We start from the raw sequence: 20,952 nt of genomic DNA, 5'->3' as shown, positions 1-20,952 counted from the left end.
GAAACTTTGAAAACTTGCCTGGAGATTGAAACTTCCATTGTGTTTGGATTTTCGATATGAAAGACAGCAAGTGCACTTATTGTCTTTGCACTTTATAAATAAGTCTAGTCGGTCACATGCTTTGCCAAGAAGTTTTCCCTATTCTTCCAGAGTTCTGAGGAATTTCTGGTGATTGCACAGCTTTTCTAGGGCAATCAAAGAGTGCTAATAAATACTGTCAAGAGATGTTGCATTTAACGTCAATCATTTTGTTTGATGTAACCTTGTTGTCTCATTTCCCAATGGTTCAAAAATGAAATTGAGAAAAGCTTGCTTGAGGTTGACATCATCCATGCTGTTGAGAAGATAAAATCTTTGAGACATACGATCATAATGAATCTCAGGATCTTTTCTTTTGAATGAACAGCACTTCATGCTAAGATATTTCTCTCGAACAAACTCATTTATGTTGTTATGATCTCCAAGAAACTTAGTATGTAAGACTGAGATAAATTGATCAAGGGTTGGCAATTATTTAAGCTGCAGCTGTCGGTATTCACCAAGAGCCATGTACCATTGACAAAGACGGCCAAGGAATTTTGTTGTATGCTTAGTAATGACAATATTCAGTGTAGCGTTTGGAGAGAGCATAGCAGCAGTGCACCAAGCATGAATGTCATAAAGCTTATCCAACCATTTTGATGAGGGAATATTATCAAAAGAGAAGCCTTGGGTATGGATATTGGAATGTGAGAAGGGAATCAAAGGTTATAATTTCAGGAGGTATGTCAAACTCAGGACTTTCTTCAATAATAGGATCTTTAATATGTTCCTCTGGAGAATGTTTTGAGTTCATTATGAAAACATGAGAAATTGACATAGAGTCAATGGATTCAGTATCCGAATTAGACTCAATAGTTGGTTCAGAAGATGGGGTTTCAAGTATAGTGGATAAGGTATGCAGGAGAGTTGAGATTGGATTTTTGAAAGGGTTAGAAGTTAGTTGTACCATTAACTAGGGTGACTTTAAATTTGGATCTGATGATTTAGAAGGAGTGGAGGTAGTTGGAGTAGAAGTAGAGATAGATGATGGAGACAGAACTGTTGGAGGTCGGATAGGTTTTATCTGGGGTTTTGGGAAAGGAAGTTTTGGTGGAGATGATTTTTTTGGTGGAGGAAGGAAAGCTGATGAGCTCCCAAAGATATTGGAGCTTGACTCGCTAAATCCTGAGGTATGATTTATAGGTAAGAGTTGAGACATTTAAGGATATCCAGAAAAACATTCTTGAGAGGAAAAGGCAAACATATCAAATGGGCTTTTTTGTTGAGAATACTACTGAGCTTGAAGTGAATGAAACTGATTCTTTATATGCTTCATTTCAGCATCCTTTTGGTAAAAAGCTGCTGAAAATACTTGGTTGGCGTATGATATCTGGAGAAGTTCCTGGTGAACATTTTGAATCTTCTGCTACAAATCTCTGATAAGAAGTTTCAAAGATGATAACTTCTTATGGATAACATTCTCCAAATTTTGCTGAGAGGTAGCAATTTTCTGGAGAATTTTGTTTTGAGCTAGAGAATTTGCTGACTGTCAATTTATTATTGCTTCTGCTGCTGACATTGCTTTGGTGCTACCATTCGGGAGAATGATAGTAGAGTCTGGAATTTTATGCCGGTGGGTCGTCCTTTCTTGAGAATTATGAAACTCTAAAGAAGGAAAATCTACTTCAGTCCATGAAGAAGATGAGGTGAACATAAAACACCCACTTGGTTGACTCGAAGAACCATCATCAAATGGAGGTTGAGGAGGATGTGGAGATTTACAAGGAGTGGGAGGTAACGAAGGACATAGTGGACATGGATCTTCAAAGTCCTATTCATCCTCTAGAAGACTATCTTCTAGACACTCATCACAGTCACAGGCATCAAAATAACAATGGCATGTTTCTAGATTTTTTAAATAAAAGACTGGAAGGCTGTTAGATTGAAAATATTTAATTGGATGGCCAGGTCTATAACCATCTACAAACATGTCAATTCTTGAGGGAAAAATGACAGGATGGGTGGAAGATGAAGCAGAGGCTTCTTTTGGGAACGAGATCTCCACTATACCATCAGGTTTTGGGATGAAAGTTGGGTTTGAGAATTGAACAGGTATAGGCTTTTATTGGTTTTTTTTATAAGCTGTAACCCAAGATTCTGGGAGAAGCTTGAGAAGTTCAGATCGGAAAATCTAACGTGGAACATGGACACATGAAGCTTGGTGAGGTACATTAACAGTTAAGAAAAGGGCTTTATCTGTGAAGGAATGTAATAACATGTCTAAGGCATGGTTTTGAGGCAATAGGTCATTTGGTAGTAGAGGGGTGCTGCATAGGTAGTGGAAATTTGGGAGGCACCACCAATTTGAACTTGCACCTTTAAAGCTGTTAGCAGATGAGAATCTGCTAGTGGCATGTTGAAATTAGAATAAAAAGTAAATACCACAGTTTCAGCATTTAAAGTGGTTTGAACTGTAGCAATACACGCGTGCTGGTACTGTATAAACCTAGTATCTACTAGAGCAAGTCTGGAAGTAACAGGTAAACCTTTTCTACCATGGAAGGTGATAGCCAATCTGATTGCTCCAAAATGAAAATGAGTAAATCCTTATTGTTACCAAATTCGAGGCAAATCAACTGAGATTTCTAAGGGTAAAAGTTGTTCAGCTTCTATAGCTGCTATGAAACATTGATCGAACTTAATTAGAGGCTTGGACATACTCTTTTACTGAAGTTGGTCATTTTGTGGAGAAGAGTTGGGTGATGGTCTTTTTTACAGAAGTTTGTGGTCTAACAAAGGCATTATAGGGATTTAGAAAAGGGAGATCAGTAAGGGGAACCTTACTATCATCAGGAAAATATTCACATTCATACAGGTACTCAAGATTAGGAGAAGAGGTAGAGGAATTTCTGCTGGTGGACGATCGTGAAGGAACAAGAAATGAGGTGACAGAAGAATGGGTAGAAAACAGGTAATTCATTATTTAGGTAAAAATCTGGGTTCTTCGTTTCCTCATACCACTAATCTTTACCTTTTCAATGTGAAATCTTTTAACCAATTTTGATTAATAAAATTCTGTATACTATAGTAGATAAACCGAGACACACTGCTTACATAAAAGCCAAAGTCTCAAGGTACTTTTAATCCACAAATACAAAATTCTTTAACCAAAATAGTTAATGAAGTTTCTGATGTGGAGGATCCTTAAAAGGCAACTACAGAGCCATACACTTCAATTTTTCTTTAGAAAAGATTTGAAATAGTTTTAAAAAAGAAGTTCCCAAAAAGGGGTTTAAGCTCGAATGGACAACATGGCTCTGATACCAAATTAAACAGACATGAAATGGATACAACAAACACGAAGTAAGTTAGGATCGAGATAGAGAGCAATAGAGAACACGAGAGATGTATTATTGAGAAACACACACACTAACTTGCACTGACTTAGATATTACAATTGGTAGAGTCCTCTTTTTATAGGCGTAAGGAGGAAGTACAAACACAACTGCTTGCATCACTAATTACATCAGAGCAACAGTACCACATATAATTGGTCACCCATAAAGGACACTTGAACAATATAAACCAATTACACATCACACCTGCCACAACTATTATTACGTAGACTTTCCTACTACTACTTTACACATCACCTAATAACAGAACACACCAATATTTCTTACATCTTTTAATAGTACAAACAGTTCTTCATTTTCTTCTAGACCTGGAACAGCCTCAGCCTCAGCCTCTTTTAACGGTTTGTTCCCTTGCCTTTGCTTCTATAGCTTAGTGCTTCTTTCCAGAACCGTGCTTTGCTTTATAGCTTTGTTTAAAAGCCATAGCAAAGAGAGCTTTTGTTCTACCCGAACCCTAGGATCAACAAGGTACCGCTTCCAGCCTGAAAGCAAAACCCACTCCCAGTCAGGCCGTTTCTTTACTATTGACTCAAATTAAAGAACTAAGGGACTCCTAACTCAAAAGCAAATTACGTAGGTAGTTGTACTAGGTATCAGTTTGTGGATTTCAGCTAATTTACCCAAATATGTGCTCCCACGTTCCAATGGGGCTCATTTTCCCTGGGAATTAACATGCATTAAGAAAAATGAAATGGGCAGCGAATTCCCATCGCAAAATACGCTAGCCAAAGCTTATCATTAAATCATTTCAAGAAAGTTCATGACAAGCTTTATACAAACCACTTTCCAAAACCTAAAACCTAGGATCTATGAAAGTTTATTGAGTAATGAAAAACATACAATCACACAGGGAGGTTACTATTCGCGAGTCACGACACCATACACGTGAAAATTTGGAGAAAATGAAAGCCATACTTTAGGAGGCTGGAAAGTAAGAACAGCAGTCATTTCAATAGCATTTGGGTCCATCTAGCACATTACAGACTAACCAAAAACTAACCAGAAAGCCTTTCCGCTGCAGACCTTAAAAAATAGCAAGAATTCCCTCTAATAAGTGACAAATACAAGTTAAAACTAATTTAACCCTATTCCTACCCCAACCGAAACAAACCAAGACAATTACCACCACCACTACCCAGTCTCCCATTGATATCAGAATCATGTGTGAAAGGAAAACCAACATACCCAAAATGTAGCCATCCAAAAAACCGCAACTGAAGGTTCCACGGAGGCATGCAAAAGATAAAAAAGGAGACACAAACCAACCGTTTCAAAATCTGAAGAAAAAGCTTAAAAGTGCGAACTTTCAGCCTTTAGCCCCTCTTTGCCGCTTCTTTCCACTCTTCTTCGCATCTTCTTCTGGCGTCTTCACAATCTCAGGAGACTTTTCATTTCTCTTGCTTTCTTTCCCCTTTCCAGAAGCAGATTTTGCCTTTCCGTAACCATTAGCATTAGACGTGCCCCCACTTTTGGAGCCTTTACCCTTAGACTTGGTGGAAGTTCTGGGACTGTTTTTGGCGGCTGTCTTAGGGGTCTCTTGCTTGGACTTGGCACTGGTCCTTGGTGTGCCCCCATCAACATCTTTGGATTTGCCAGGTGTACTAGAGGCAACACTAATTTTACTTTTTTGCAGAGGATCCTTGGATTTTTTACCGCCGTTATCATCCTCTGCTTTACCATCAGACTTGGAGGGGGCGTTCTTCGATATACGACCAGATTTTGAAGCTGATCCTTTCAATTTGCTCAAGGAAGTTTCCCCACCTCTGGCAACGATTGTTAAATTTAGTGCCAATATCTTACTTCAGGAACCAACACAAATAATCCACCAAAAAATTACTACAGGAAGTAACAAACCGTGAGCCCTCCATCTTTCCTTGCTTAGCTTCCGATTTGGAGTTTGTTTTTGCTTTCTTCTTTCTGTGGCAGGAAAACTAGATTATGAGCCGGTAAATCCGGAGCACATCAGACAATCCAAGAAACAAGCGAAAATATGCAACTATAACCAAACAAGGATATGCACCAATAACACAGGGACAGTAACAATGCATTCAGGGCAAGAGAGAAAAAAGAAAGAAAAAAAAAAAAAAGCCTACATTTGAGGGAAAAATAGATGGTCAAAAGGTAAAAGGCCAAATTGTTTTCATCCCCAACTACGTAGTTCCTGTATACATCGAAGTCAAATTAAACTAAAGAAGCTAAACTCAACCTCATCTCGTCTCGACCACCTCCCTATTACCCATGATTACTCCTCTCTACTCAATGAAAAGAGAAACAACACATTCACGATATGCACCCAAAGTACAAAAAGGTTTTCCGGATGCATTTAATGACCAATAAGAGAAGTCTCCTTCTCCTTCTCTTTCCTGCCCTATTCACAGAATTCAATAATAGAGGAATCCAGCATTTCCAAATAAATAGAAATTAAACATATTAAGGTGATTTTAAAATTCATTTGTCCCCTTTCGTTTCTCTTCGTTTAGAATGTATATTATGATGAGAAGAAAACGGACTTGAACACATGGTAGTCTGAAAACATGTACACAAACAGACGACGAACTATAATCAGTTCAGAAGTTCCTATCATCAACAACCCCAAAGACAGGTTTCTGACCAGGTCTTAAAGGTACATTTCAGAACCTGTTCATTTAAGACTGAATTTACAGTCAGCTCAACCAAGCAGCCAAAACCCAAAAAAAAGTGAGAATGCATTCTCTTTCTCCTCCCCTTCCTTGTACCGCGCCTAGCACACCATCCAATTATCCTGCTTCTTAGCCTTTTCTCCTCTTTGCCTGAGGAATACCTTCTTATGCCATAATAAGACTTTAGCTGGATTAATTTGGCTTTGACATGACGTAAAAGGCTGCCTTTCATAAGAAATAAGAAGAATATGGCCAAACTTGCATCTGAATTTCTGATTTTTTTATACATCCATCCATCTCATCAACTTGAAAGATTTTGGTTTCGGAATATTCTAGTTTAAGAATAATTTGACTACATGTCTTCTCATGAGGAAGAACAATGTTACATTGTTCATAGCTAAAAAGGCAGGCACAATAGCCGAAAGCAACACTTACATTTCAGGGGAAGGACTGTGGCATTCGGTTGCTTGCTCCTGCCAACAAATATACAAGCATAAATTCAGAAGATAGAGCAAAGTAAAGGAAACATAAAATGAACAAACCAATTTACTCACCCCATCTGGCATTAAGTCACTTCTAAACTCCCATTTTTCGTCTCTAAGATTTAGTACTTCTACATCATTATCTGTATATGAGACCTGTCCATAATGACAAGAATTACTCACAAGGGCAATCAACTCTACAACAATAAAACCGACTTATAAAGCATAGCACATTTTAGCAAAAAAAGAAAATGTCCACTTGAACAAAATGGTTTCCTTAGCCTATCACAGACGAGCATACTGACCGTATGTTTCTTTTCATCAGAATAAAAAGAAGTAATAACACCTTCATAAAACCTGCAAGAAACAAAAGTACACTTTCAGCCATTATGAGCAGTGCAGATTCATCTGGAATTGGGAATTGCACTCGAAATATGTATTCAATAGAAATAATATAAGTGACGATGGAATTGTCCAAGGCATGGTCCAAAAAGACCATATAGTTTCTTCCTCGTACTCTAGTAAAAGCAGAAATCAGAAAATAATCAAACTCATTTTACAGTTATTGTTTATCTCTTGAGTATCCATAGGTTAAGGAGACTCGACCTAGGTCCCTTCAGAGGGGGAATGTGCCAAATCCGGTCGGTTGGTCCCTAGGGAAGAGGTAGTGTCGAATTCTATTCTTGTTGAAATCACAAAAAGAATCAACAAAGACAGAAAAATATTTGATATGCAGGCAGCCCAGTCCAACACTGGATCAATCATGGCTGAAAGCTTACAAGTCATGACATAGACCAACTGTAGTGATGATAAAGTTTTTACTCTTTCATAATATGCAGGCCATTAACATCAAAATAGGAAAAATGAAGGCCATATAGCACGTTAGGACTCACATGACTGCATGTACAAAGACAAAACAGCTGAGCTGACATTTATTATAGTCTTCGAGTCCGAGATAATTATACATACGTATGTACAATTTGTACAAGTTTATTCATTTATACACATACATGTTTGTATGTACAATTTGTACAAGTCTATTCATTTATACACATACACGTCAAATAGATATTTTCTCACATGACTATGCTCTTAGGTGATCATTCAAATTTTTCTTCTGCCTAACTAATCACTTAGACATAGGTAGTACCCCCGTCCCACATACACCACGTAATTACCGGCCCTAAGCCCTAGCAAACTTAAGAGGGGCTGGAAATAAACTATGTACACAGGTTGATAAATACATGGTTTGCGATAATATCTTTTAACCAACATGTCATCAAGCTGAAGAATGGTTGAAATAATGTTGGATACATAACACTGAAAACATGTTTCATAATGGGATTTATTGGAATTGAGAGACAGAAAACATACTGTAAACCTCGTATAATCTCATCTAGTAAAACATGTTACACAACACAAACACTGAAATCAGGAAAACAAGGGAATAGAAGAAAATCAAACATCGAAACTCGCCAGTTTAGTTCAGTTACTTCAGTACCCATGATTAAGGGGTGGGAGATAGATTGGTGCAGACATAACCTTCGGCATTTTATGGACAAAATGGTTGCCCTCAGGTTAGAACCCATAACACCTCAAGAGAAGGTAGAAGATATAGTATCATGCCACAGCAAACAAAAAGGAAAAAGGAAAAACTTGAAAGAAGATGAGTGTTCCTCCGTGAAAATTAAGATCTTCTCCTTCATCTAGCACTTGCCACTTGCCAGTGACCAATTTAATTAAAAAACATCAAGTACTCACATCTCATCATCTGGCCACCAAACCTTAACCTTTGCACCCACCAGGTTGGCACCGTACTCCATGGCATCCAATGACTGACATGAAAAATAATCTACTGATTAAGACTGGTTCCAAAAGTAAAAAAGGTAACAAAAATTATTAAGAAGGGTAACAGAGGAGTTAAACACCAAGGATGCTACAAGAGCATGTAATGCTAGCAAGATTATCATTCAACTGTGCCAACTGTAATATGAGCCACTCCATCATAAATGAAACCAAACACCATACCCTCAACTGCAAGAACAGTTCGATACCATGTTACAATGAAGAGAAAAAAGCTATAAATGATTACAAATCACAAGAATAAAAGATCAAGCTATATATCATAACCCTACCAACTTCAGACAAACCCTAAGAAAGCTAAAAGACTAGACTAGCCTTAACAAAAAGACAAAGTATGATAAACACAAAATACTACATTCACAACCTTAACAACAATTGCCCTCAGCACTCCCTCAAGCTGCTGCTTATATATCATATGTATCTAGCTTGTTACAAAGGTAACTAACTCATGAACCACCACCACATGATACAAAGGTAACTAACTCATGAACCTCCACCACATGATCCACAACTTACGCGTTGTAGGAATCAACTTCTCAACAGCTTGACAGCTTCTCTCTCTGATAAAATGACAAATAAATTTTCCGTCCAGCCCTTTGAAATCAGAGATTATGGATGTATGTCTAGCTGTTAAATCGGCGCTGCATCATTCTTATTTGCATTCTATCCATCTAATTTAATTGCATAAAAACACAGTTGGCGCTAAAGCCTTTTTTTAGCAGTGTTTGGAAAACTATGTACAATCTAACATTTTGCAGGATCACCAGAGATCTATGGGAGGCCATCCAGTCTGCTCATAACCTTAGCTTGCTTTACGTAGCTATGTTACTAGTCCTATAATAAAATCCTAGCTCTATTTTTGTTTGTACATGCAGCTAGGAAATCCTTGAGCTTGTTCTGATACGTACTTATTCTCTTTATTAGTAAGTGCATCTAGCGCCCAAAACAAACACAAAATATAAAAATAAATCCCACACCTCCTGCACAAATCTACAGAAGTGGATTGGAATGTTTATCTAAGTGTGATCTTGTCCAGAAGTGAACAGAAACGTTTATCCGAAGTGTAATGTTCTAGGGGTGAGAAAATACATGTCGTTACCTGTCGTGGGCACAAACAAAAAAAGGCCAACATGGGCGTCTTCCCTTATCACGATTCAGGACTACCAAGGACAATGAATTGACAAAATACACGAAACCTAATGGTGGCTGCCCATCCAGCAAAATACAACCCTTTAGTAAGGCCTGCAGTGGATTCAATTTAACCAGCTCCACAATTCTTCATCTCTTTCTTCTTCCTTTAAATTAGGCTGCTTCTTGAAAGCAGGCAAGAAAGGGAGACCAGAACAATCCTTCTTGGTAATGCTAGCAAAAACAAGGAGAATCCTCTACAGTGTTCAGTTCTAGTATATCACCCATGTCAGATACACAGAACCCAGCTTATCACGATATATAACCATCTATGTTCAACAAACTTTCTTATGCATGCTACCAAAGAAATAGAAAACTTTAACAAATGCCTAGTTCAGTGAGATATGTCAGAATGAATGCAGGTAATTTCATCTCCTGAGCAATTTCATATAAAATTTTAAACTAAGCTCGACATCGCATGAAAAGAAAAGGTAAACATAATTTAGTGGTCTCTTCCGTACCCAATAACTAGGGAATTATAAGAACCTGACACCTAAACCCCACATCCACAGTGAACACTACCAGGTGAAAAGTAAAATAAAACAACAAAGAACAGTTAAGCAAGACATAGGGGAAGTACCAAAAATGGGGCCGTCTTTGATTATCTCCATTCTCATGATGGGGCTCCGGTGTGGGATCTTCGTTTGCGTAGAGAAGTGAATGAGTGGGAGGAGGAGGCATTGATGAGTTTGCTTGCAAGAGTGTACGGTACACGTAATTTAGGAGAAGGGGAGGATGAGATGCGATGGAATCTTTCCAAAAATGGTGCTTTTCAGGTGAAGTCTTACTATTTCTCACTTGGTGGAGGCAGTAACCCCTCCTTCCCTTGGCAAGCTATTTGGAAGACGAAGGCGCCGGTAAGGGTGAGTTTTTTTGTGTGGTGCGCGGCCCAAGGCAAGATTCTTACCATTGAAAATTTGTTTCAAAGATGGGCAATCATTGTTAATTGGTGTTGTATGTGCAAAAGAGACGCAGAGACGGTGGATCATCTTTCTCCTTCATTGCCCGGTTGCGGGGGAGCTTAGGTTGTTAGTGTTCATGTGGTTTGGTGTGATGTGGACCATGTCGAAAAATGCAATGGAACTTTTAATTGCTTTGAAGGGTGTTAGAATGGGAAAGAGAAGGAAGCAAACTTGGGCATTGATTAGGGCTGTCCACTGTCGGGTTTGGTAGGATTCAGGTCGGGTTGAACCCGACCCAACTTTTTGTTGGATTTTGAAATACACACCCAAGCCCGACCAAACCACCAATTGGGCTCCGACCGAAATGTGGTCGGGTTGTAGTTGTCGGATTTGGTCGGGCCATCGGACTGGGAAAAAAAAATTCATAGTTCATACAGAAATCAGGAGAGAGAGATCGAGGAACCCATAAAAATACAGATCGAGGAACACATCAGTAACATCACTTCCTATTTCAAAACATAAATACATACAGATCCTAATCAAGAACATCAGGCTTCAAAAACTGCTAGTTGAACAAGTGCACTCTGAGAATGCCATCATCATCGATAGAGCGCCATCGTCGTCGATCAAAGAAGACCAGAACGGCGACGAATACCAGGAATCCCTGCACAGATCGTGGGATTTTTGAACAAACGGAGGAAATCTTGGTGGAAACCCTAGGTTTCAGTCAAGGTGGAGATTGAGAGTGTGGGGATCAATTGGATTCGGAGAGAGAAGGGGGATGGAAGTTTAGGGTGGTGGGGGTGGTGGCGGTGGTTAGGGGGTGGGGACAGTGGGTGTTTATGTATGGATTGAGAGAGAGGCGGTGTATGGATTTAGAGAGAGAAGGGGAAGGGAAATGAAGAGACCGTACACAATTTAGGGTTTTTTTTCCTTTTATACCTAAGTCGGTTGGGTCGGGTCATCCGAAAAATTATTGGGTGCATCCGACACCCGACAGACCATTTCAAAAATCTGAGAAAATAGACCCGAATCCAGCCGATTGGGTTGATCAGGACCGTCTGTTAGGCTTGTTTTCAGTCGGGTCGGGTCTTTGGTCGGGTCGGTGGACAGCCCTAGCATTGATTCCGCTTTGTTTGATGTGGGTTATATGGCGAGAAAGGAATTTGAGATGCTTCGAAAGGGTTGAAATGCCTTTGTCTAGGATCAAGAGTTTTTTAGCAAATAATTTGTATAGCTGGGACAAGAGAGAATGTTCTTCTTCTCTTCACCAATTTTTAGATTGGTTTGAGCTTTTCCATTCTCATGGGAGTGTATAGGGCCTTTTTGTCTTGTGGCCTTTTTTGTGTAATTGGTTGGCTTTCCCTTAAAGCCTTCTTTTTAATATATTTCTTTACTAATTAAAAAAAAAAGTACCAAAAGACGAATAGTAGAAAATCGTGATAATGTTGCATTAGAAATGACTCAATCATTAAAATATCGCAATCTCTGAGTGGGTGTACTAAATGGTACACTTTTGGATAGCATGCTTTAGGGATTTTAATGGGATAAAGAACTGCAATCAAAATACCCTGATTTATCATTTATGGAAATTAAACTAACACCAAGGGTTTAAGAATATTTACTCTCCCTTTCCCTGCAGTACGCTTTCTCTTGGAGAGCGCCTTGGGGAGCCCTTCACCTTTAGCTAATTTTGAGGCGGTCTTTGGTGAAGAAACCACTTCCTACAAAATTCGCAAGCATGTTTTCTTAAGATACTGGGTAAATCATGACACATGGATAAACTGATAAACATAACACAAGAACAATGCCAAGCAAATCAAACTGTACTTTGGCACCATCTTTAGTGGCAGCCTTTGTTACATCCTTCTCAGAAGTGGCTTTATCACGTCCATGTCTTTTCCCATCTTCCTTCTTTGATGAGAGTCCATCCCCTATACTATCTCTTACCACCTTCCTACCCAACTGTTTCAATGGTTTTGCCTCTGAATCACTTGCAGTTCCATCTTCACTCGTGAATGTTTCCGCAAGAGTAGGAGTCTTCTCCCCAGAAGTACCCCCAACACGAGCCTTTTTCCTAGAGCGTTTATGTGGCTTTACTTCTGTGTCAATTGCCACTTCAGATGACTTCTTAGAAACATCGGTGGATAGTGAAACTTCTTGAATAAAGTTCTCTTTCTTCTTCCCTCGTCCAGCCTTTTTGGGACGACCCCCATCAGAAATACCCCCACTTGGAAGTGGGGAAGCAACATTCACAGCCTCACCCGCCAATGCCTTTGGTGAAGAAAGCTGAATGTTCTCTTTTTCATTTTCAGAAGGCACGGCCACCCCAACAGAGGGTTCGTCAGGAGGCCGGTCCTCTGTCCTTTCAGCATCTTTATCACTATCAACTCGATCAGAAGGTTCTGATGATTTGACTGAAGAGTTCAGCTTCCTTCTCCTTTTCTTGGATGTTATTTTTACCTTAGACTGTGATTTTAATATCTTGCCACTATCCGAATAATCAGGCTGAGCATCAATTGAGTGGTCAGCTTGTTGGGCATGCTCTGGCCTCTTTGAAGATTCTGGGTCTGCCAATCTGTCTTCATTCCCTGGCTCTGCAAGGCCATTACTCATAACTGACTTAGGAGAACTGTCTTCACAACAATCTTCAGGACGAGTCTCTGTCACGCTTTCTTCGTTTACCTGATCCTGGAATAATGACTTCCATGCGATCAGTTCATTTGTTACAAGAATGGTCTCAATTACACTGGATAAAAGTACCACAAAACCCATCATGACGTGCCTGGGCTGCGTCATTGGAAGATGCCTCAGCTAACTTCTTCTCATCAGCCTGCCACAACTAGCACATTAAGTGCCATTATATCCAATGTGAACATAGAAAATCAAAGCTAGCAATTGAAACACATAAATCTATAACCATAAATTACATAGAACATAATAGATTGACGACATGCCTGAGGTGCCCCCTCTGGAGATGCCGTACACAACTTGCTCTCCTCAGCCTGAAGAAAACCAGTAGGGCGTATGATGAATGAGATGTCATCATACACTTAATGTCACATGAAAAACTAATTATACATTTTGCCAGTGAAATGAAAATTCAGTTGACAAATATTATCATCAAATACAGAAACTGAGGTAGACCATCAACAACATTATCTCATTTGATTGTTCCATAAAATAGTTCCCCCGTGGCAGGGGAAAAAAATTAGTGCAAACTAAGCTTTCCCTCATTCCAACTCGAACACACACTCTCTCCCACTTCTTGGTATCCACCACGCATACAAGGATATTATGTTGACAGCATAAGTGAGCATACCATCTGTTCTCCACAAGCATTGTCATCACGACGTCCAACTGCAGCAGCTGTTCCATCGCATATAGAAGATATTATTTTACTGTAATCATCTAAAGAAAAGCCCAAGCATTTCTTAGCTTGTACCAGACAAGGTTTTAGCTTCATCGAGCATTTTTCAAATACTCTCTTGCCCAATTTCCGAGCGATAGGCAAAACTTCCTGCAAAAACAAGGACCTCATACAAAATCGCCAAAGATACTTCAACAAAAAATATATATAAAAAAATATAGCAATCCATCCCTCTATACCTGATTGTCCTTTTTCACACTAGCAAGAATGGGCGAGATTAGCTCGAATGAAATGTCTTCGCTCTCTTCCAGTACAAGAGTCATAATTGTCTCCATGGAGGAAAAGACAATCTCTGGGTGGTAATCCCTGAAATTTCAACATAAGCAATATGAGGTGCCGAAAATAGAAACATATGAATTCATCGCGGACTTTTTATAGGGGATACATAGATGAATAAACTTTATCAGTTATGCTAACAGTAAAAGAACTAACCATTACTAACGTAACATGAAGTGTAAACCTACAAAGGCGGGTATATACAGTAACTTTGAAAATTAAAAAGTCAAATTTTACAATTTATGAACGGGGCCTCCAACTCATGCAGCATAAACCTGCAACACATCCTAAATTGCGTTTTCCAATAACAATTTGTACACTCAAATTTAGGAAACCATGCATCAAAACAAACCCAAAATCCAGCAAGGGGACAAAAAGTTGGGACCGTAGATAACTACTCCATCCTTTAACATAATACCATGTTCTGGTGGGAAAAAATTAGTGTCCACAAATTCAGACCCTTCCTCGCTTTTGCCCACCTCTTGCACTTCTAACTGAAAGGAAGAGTTAACTACGGAAAAGACCAACATGCTAAGTGGGCATCCGTCTTTTACATCATAAATGAACTACTAGCATTAATATGCATCAAAATCTAGGTTACGCAGATCCGCCAATATGGGCAACACGCCAACACCCATGTAACACAACACAAACACGCCTGTTAGATGGGATACGAACTGGATGCAGCATTTTCAAGTCAAATATGCATATACCACCTGCGGGATATGTGGACTGTTATAGCACATGTTTATAGCATACACAATGGCAACTGCATGAAGCGCAAACCTACCGAGCCACTTCAATGAAAAAAATAATCACAGTAAGGGCAATTATGACTACCTGATCAGTTACCAGATATATAAAAAAAAACAATTGACCAAAATTAGTACACTATCGTCGAGGCACTTTTCGGATTAGAAAGCAAACACTAATCATAAAGCATCCAAAATGAAAGCTACCAAGTACCAATATACATAGTATTTTCACTAAATATCTTCTCTACAAGCTGTTTGCTTACTTCACTCCATAAGGCGGCAGGTAATCGTTTGTTTCCTACAGACAAGCTAACAGACCAACAGCGATCCCACATTCCCAGAGAGAGATTGAACAAGATTCCAGATCCAGAGGATTTCTTTATCCAGAGAAGAAAGAGTAAGGGACTTCTTAGACTCAGGGTATGGGTTAACTGCCCAGGGGACCTTCCCATATAAAAGAGACAACAAAAATGATCTTTCAACTAACTAGGGGTTTCTTCATTCCTCAGAGGACTGGTGCTTCCTTTCTCCCCAAAAATCCACGTCAAACACAACAGATCCTTCGAAGTAATATGAGGAGAGAGGGAAGACTATTCTCTACGATTACAAGACCACATAAATACCACAAGATAAAATATATATATTTAAAAAAAGAGCAAGAGTTTCATTATAATGGACAGCTTGCGCTTCATAGACTTATTCTTTCATGCTTCAATGACATCCAGTTCATTGTATTTTGACAAGCCTTTTTTTTTTTTTGGCCAAAAGTAGGTTAATACGTTAGAAGATGTTAGACTACTACGAGAGCCAAGGTTCTATCCATAGGAGTTGAACACCAGACCTCATCGCACAAAGGGTGGCTACAAGACCACAGGGCCGAACCCCAAGGTCTGTACAAACGTAAACCACACAAAATCTCCTCAAAGCTGCCAACCAGTAAAAAGACTCCACACCCACACAAGTTCTAAGAACATGAAGGGGTGGCATAAGTGCACATCAGACACCCTTGCAATTAGGGGGTGTGCGTGAGAGGTCCAAGGACAAGAAAGGAAATAGAGCGAAATGTGGAAAGGAGTTGCAAGTTGCAACAATGCAATGTCTTTGAATACCCACATGGTTTCTTATGAAGATTCTAGAGCAGTCCAAAAAATACAAAGGGAAGGCTTGTTCTAGAAAATTAATCCACCCCAGAAAGTCTTCCATGGCCAGGAAGGGTGGTTCGTCCGCAAATCCTTTATGCTTGCATTTGGGAGCCTGTGTGTGTCACTGCCTGTGTCTCTTTGTGTAAAAGAGAGTGAGGACAAAAAAAAGAAGCTGTTAAATCCCAGGACAAGTGAAGAAAATGGAGAAAAAGGCAGAAAGGAGTTACAACTACAAATTATCCATGAAGACCCACACGATTAATATGAAGATTGATCCTAAACGCTCAAACAAACGACAAGGGAAGGATCGTACTAGATAATTAATATGTCCAAAGAGCATTCCATGACGAGGAAGGCCTCCACCTTCAGTTAATATACACTTACAAAAGTACACCTACTTCAACTTGTAAATCTTCATTCATCATTTAGCAGAGGAAAGAAGGAAAATAAAACATATCAATCTGGTTTGGTTTGACTGTATGAGAAGCTGTACCAAAAAAACATTATCCTGCATTTGAATCAAAGTTCAATTCCCAAGATAAAATGGATATTAAAGGACAAAAAAGGTGGCTTTCAATAGTGGCATAAGGAAAAGATCATTTTGTTCGGCAAAAAAATGGCTCATACCTAATAGCTTTCAGAAAGTGCTGGAACATCTCAATAATCAGCCCATCACATTCCAGATCCAACATGACCACGCATGACCTGACGTTGGCTACAGTTTCAAGAATCAAGGTCCTCTTATGATATGATCTACTGGACTTATCAGATAAATTTTCGAAGGATGATACAATTAACTGGAAGACATCCTGTGTATCCAAAAAGTCAAGAAGTTATGAGGACAACATAAATATCATAGAATAGTATAATATGGACAGCAAAATAATGATTAAAAAATACCTTCATCTGATCATCTTCATACGGAGCATCTGGTGCAGTAATTCTTGTTATCTCACTGATGCAGGACGCAACTGCAACTTTGACATCTGCATCGGGATGCCTTAAAAGTTCATTTGCGACCAATGCCTTTTTACATGGAGCAAGTGCCGTTTGCATTGATTTGGATGGTGACTGCTCCACCCTCGTGAGACGATTCTCAACTTGCTTCAAAACACAGTAATACAGAAGATTATAGAAAAGCATTTCTAAGCAACCAATGAGAAAAAGGGGAAAATTGTTCTCCCAATTTCACCAGAAAATAAAAAGGACTAATATATCCTTTCAACATGACATTAAACAAACTGAACCATACAGTGATATGGCTAAACATGTTCACTGTATCCTTATAGAACCATCAACGTCTGCTGAATAAATTTAGTGAATGCATTCAGAAGTTCATGAACTAAGCACCACAGGGAAGACGTGAACATGTCAAGTTTCAACCAAACTCAATTTGGTTGCATCCCCCCACGATTTTTCTACTCAAAGACATGCAACCAGGAAACTGGAAAAGATACAGCCAATTATCTCTACAACAGCTGCGATCCCAAAGAGTATCAAGGTCAAAAACATTCCAGATTCTCTGTACAAACATCTAACCAATATCAAATAATAGATTGACCACTATAAGAGAAAATCAATGTATATATCAGTTACCAGCCTGTTGCAGAATATCAAGTTCGGAAAAGCAAACCAACTGAGTCTTGTAAAGATTTTCTAAGATCATGGATTTTGCTCAGAGAACATAATATGTTATTCTTGAATTGTGCAATCACTCATATCTGGAAGGCATTTCAAACAATCCGCAAAAATCACCTTTTCCAGTAGCTAAAATAATGATCCCATACTTTTTACTACTACACGAAAGATTATCTGCATTTCTTGGGCAAATTTAGGTAGCAAAATAGTATTCCAGGCCATGTTTTCATGTAAAAATCTATGCTTCAAATTAACAAGCACAAAAACAATATAGAAGCATGGACAAAGCAGATGACAAGCTAAAGCAAGAAATAACTTGCACTATTACTAAGGAGGTCCCTAAAGCCTAAGGCCAGGAGCAAGTGAACAAAGTTGAAGAACCTCCAGTGAGATGCAATCACCAAATCAGAGATATTCCTTGGAGGTATATCTGTAGGTACTAGATACATTCTAATTCAGTGGGATGGAATATCTTTCTCTGAGGCACACACAACAACTCTCGCTACTTAAATACATACACATTCCACTTTCATTTGTATAGATAAATATCTTCAATCAATACTTGAGACAACCAAACCTCTGCTTAAGATGAATATCCAATTTTCATATAGAACCAAACAAAAGATCCTAAATACTACATGTAAAAAGATGGAAATAAAGCAATTTACTTCTTACATTCATAAGTGTAACAAAACAACACAAGTAGTTATAAACCCCTTATCTCTTTCCCACAAAAAACCAATTTCTAAAACAGTAGACTCAAATTCAAGATTCCAGAAGAAGTGCGCCAAAAACAAATTGCACGGGAAGTGAACATTCCAGTTTCAAAATGCACGTGTCCCCTCCGCCTCAAAATTTCTCCAGCCAGTGTTCAGTATAATTTCAAGGTAATAACAGAAGTTCTAAATAAGTGTGTACAAAACAAGAACCATGTCTTCGCTAACTTATCCAAAAATGTGGAAAATACGAAACAAACACAAAATGTAATCCGAAGAACATGCATTACAACACAGGGGACTCAAATATCCAAAAAGTTCAAAACCCAGGGGAACAAATCAAGTAGTACTGCACTATCATAAATACACCTCCAACTCCAAGAATCACTGACAAAGAAAATACACATAATCAACTACAAATAGAGGCATGTAAGCTCTTCGTCACATAATCGTTCATTCAGTAGAGCCCTTCGCGTTCACGCTTGCGCTCCCGCTCTTATATGACACAGTAGAGCGAATTTTAGTACTTTGGGGATACTTTTAATAGACACTTCCACCCTTCTCACTCACGCTCCCGCTCTTATGTGACTTAGTTTAAGAAACACATAATCAATTACAAATCAAGGCATGAAAGCTCTTAGTCACATAATCCTCCCGTATAGCGCTTTGCTCCTGCGCCCTTCCGAATTCTAGTACTTTGCGATATTTCTACAAGGCACTTCCACGTTCGCGCTCGTGTACGTGCAATATGTGACTCAGTGTAAGCCACTCACAGGTCAAGAACAAAACAAGAAAGGCAAGAGCTTACGTCAAGAAGAAGTAGGAGTTCGTCGACCGAACACGGAGGTTGAAGGAGACTATTCCCAGCTGCCACCAGCTGCTCCTCGAGAGACCCCATTCGCTTTCTTATCTTTCTAGATCCTCCGGGGGGGAAAAATACCACTATTTCAACTCAAGATTTCACGCCATTGGAACCCTAGAGACCAACATAAAGACGGAATCGAAGCGATCTTTTATCCAGAGCGAGAGAAATCGAAAAGATCTTGGACGAGCTCGCGAAACCCTAGAGCGCGGGCGAACGTAATAACCAGTAGTTCGAAAAAGGATCTTGGAGAGAGTATTATTCTGGAGAGAGAGAGAGAGAGAGGTGCACTATTTTTTCAGGTGGATTGCTAATCGCCCCCCTCCGTGTCAGGCCCCCCTCCTGACACGGCTCCCCTTTTCCCCTTTTACCCCTCTCTCTCTCTCTCTCACTGCACCCCCTCTCTCTCTTTCTCTCTTTTTTTGTAAAATTTTAAATACTAATAATTTTTTTTTCGCGTATTTTTTAATAAATTATATATTTTTGAAATATACTCAACGAAAGTTATCAAACAAACCTAATATTGATGGTATAATAATGTAAAACGGAAAAATTATAATTTTGTGGTAGTTTAATATTAAGGGGGCGTTCGGCTAAATAAGTCACTTGGCTTATTTTTTTGTATTTATTCAAAAAAAAATTCGCATTTGTTAGTTTTTAGTCAATTTTTTGAGAATTATTGCTTCGTCATGATGAGAGGAATCTAAAAAGTAAAAAATTATGATCCAAACCTAATTTTTTTGAATAAAGACAAAAATAAGCCAATAAGCCAATTTTTTCGTCTTTATTTAAAAAAAATGGATTTCGATCGTAATTTTTTACTTTTTAGATTCCTCTTGTTATGAAGAAGCAATAATCCCCAAAAAGTTGACCAAAAACTAACAAATACGAAAAAAATTTGAATAAGGACATTAAAATAAAATAAAAAATTTGCTTCCAACCATCGGCACCAGAGGATCATTGGATGGATTTTATAACATTGGGACTTGTCCGCATCAAGGTACAGCGTTGTACTACATACATTCAATATGATTGCTTCGAGTTGTCTCACTCACTTGCCGTTGAGCTCCCATCCAGTTCTATTCGCAGCGCGCAAACATATAGATATTGGCCATGTCAATGGAAATCACTTCGTGCAAGTTTTCCTATACCCTCATTATCCTGTACCACCCATTATCATATGGTGGAGGCGAAATGCATCAAATGAAGCACACGGATGGGCTCATCCTTATGAAGCACGCCTCCAATTGTGGTATGAAGTAATGCAGATAGAACCACCGGAACGAAAAAAAAAAAAGGACAAAAAATAAAAATAAAGAGATATTATACTGGGCCCAAAAAATCATTTAATTTAAACACATTATTTCATATTCAATATTTGACTTGTTTGATAGGTTTCGTTGAGTAGATTTTAAAAATATAAAATGTATTTAAAAAAAATACGTGATTTCAACCTCTTTAGACAATTTATATATTAAAAAATATAGTTAAAAAATTAAGTATTTTAAATTTCAATCCGTTTGAACCGGTAGAAAGATTTTAATTTTCTGATCATTTTATCCTAAATGGTCATAATTAAATTTTGACTCTAGGGACTCTCGTTGATTAACCCTAAGAAATAT

At 38.7% G+C, this 20,952-nt stretch overlaps 1 protein-coding gene across 2 annotated transcripts; it reads right to left on the bottom strand.

Moving 5' to 3' along the window:
• Positions 1-3,410: 3,410 nt before the first annotated feature.
• Positions 3,411-19,670, bottom strand: LOC131331965 (sister chromatid cohesion protein PDS5 homolog C-like). Of its 2 annotated transcripts, none has more exons than XM_058365947.1 (15): positions 19,277-19,670; positions 17,015-17,218; positions 16,742-16,923; positions 14,121-14,247; positions 13,834-14,031; positions 13,469-13,516; positions 13,297-13,344; positions 12,342-13,202; positions 12,137-12,235; positions 8,320-8,393; positions 6,864-6,915; positions 6,631-6,714; positions 6,506-6,549; positions 5,292-5,354; positions 3,411-5,200 (listed from the first exon to the last, which is right to left on the bottom strand). In XM_058365947.1, exons 1-13 carry the CDS (start codon positions 19,364-19,366, stop codon positions 6,508-6,510), a joined length of 2,109 nt encoding a protein of 702 aa, XP_058221930.1. In that variant the 5' UTR covers positions 19,367-19,670; the 3' UTR covers positions 3,411-5,200; positions 5,292-5,354; positions 6,506-6,507. The 2 variants fall into 2 exon arrangements, with proteins under 2 accessions (XP_058221930.1, XP_058221929.1); XM_058365946.1 differs by having other exon boundaries at positions 13,297-13,353; positions 19,277-19,662.
• Between the last annotated feature and the right edge of the window lie 1,282 nt (positions 19,671-20,952).

This window comes from Rhododendron vialii, chromosome 7a (genome assembly GCF_030253575.1).
Source record: "Rhododendron vialii isolate Sample 1 chromosome 7a, ASM3025357v1".
Classification (NCBI taxonomy): Eukaryota; Viridiplantae; Streptophyta; class Magnoliopsida; order Ericales; family Ericaceae; genus Rhododendron; species Rhododendron vialii.
Note: the sequence above shows the minus strand (reverse complement) of the source record. Positions and strands in the feature narration are given on the sequence as shown.

Excerpts from the sequence above, each read along its gene's own strand:
- LOC131331965 (XM_058365946.1), bottom strand. The coding sequence starts at position 19,366 with ATGGGGTCTCTCGAGGAGCAGCTGGTGGCAGCTGGGAATAGTCTCCTT. Across the intron at positions 13,517-13,833 it reads ATGCTTGTGGAGAACAGATG|GCTGAGGAGAGCAAGTTGTG; the intron begins GTATGCTCACTT and ends GGTTTTCTTCAG. Across the intron at positions 6,715-6,863 it reads CTGATGAAAAGAAACATACG|GTCTCATATACAGATAATGA; the intron begins GTCAGTATGCTC and ends CATTATGGACAG.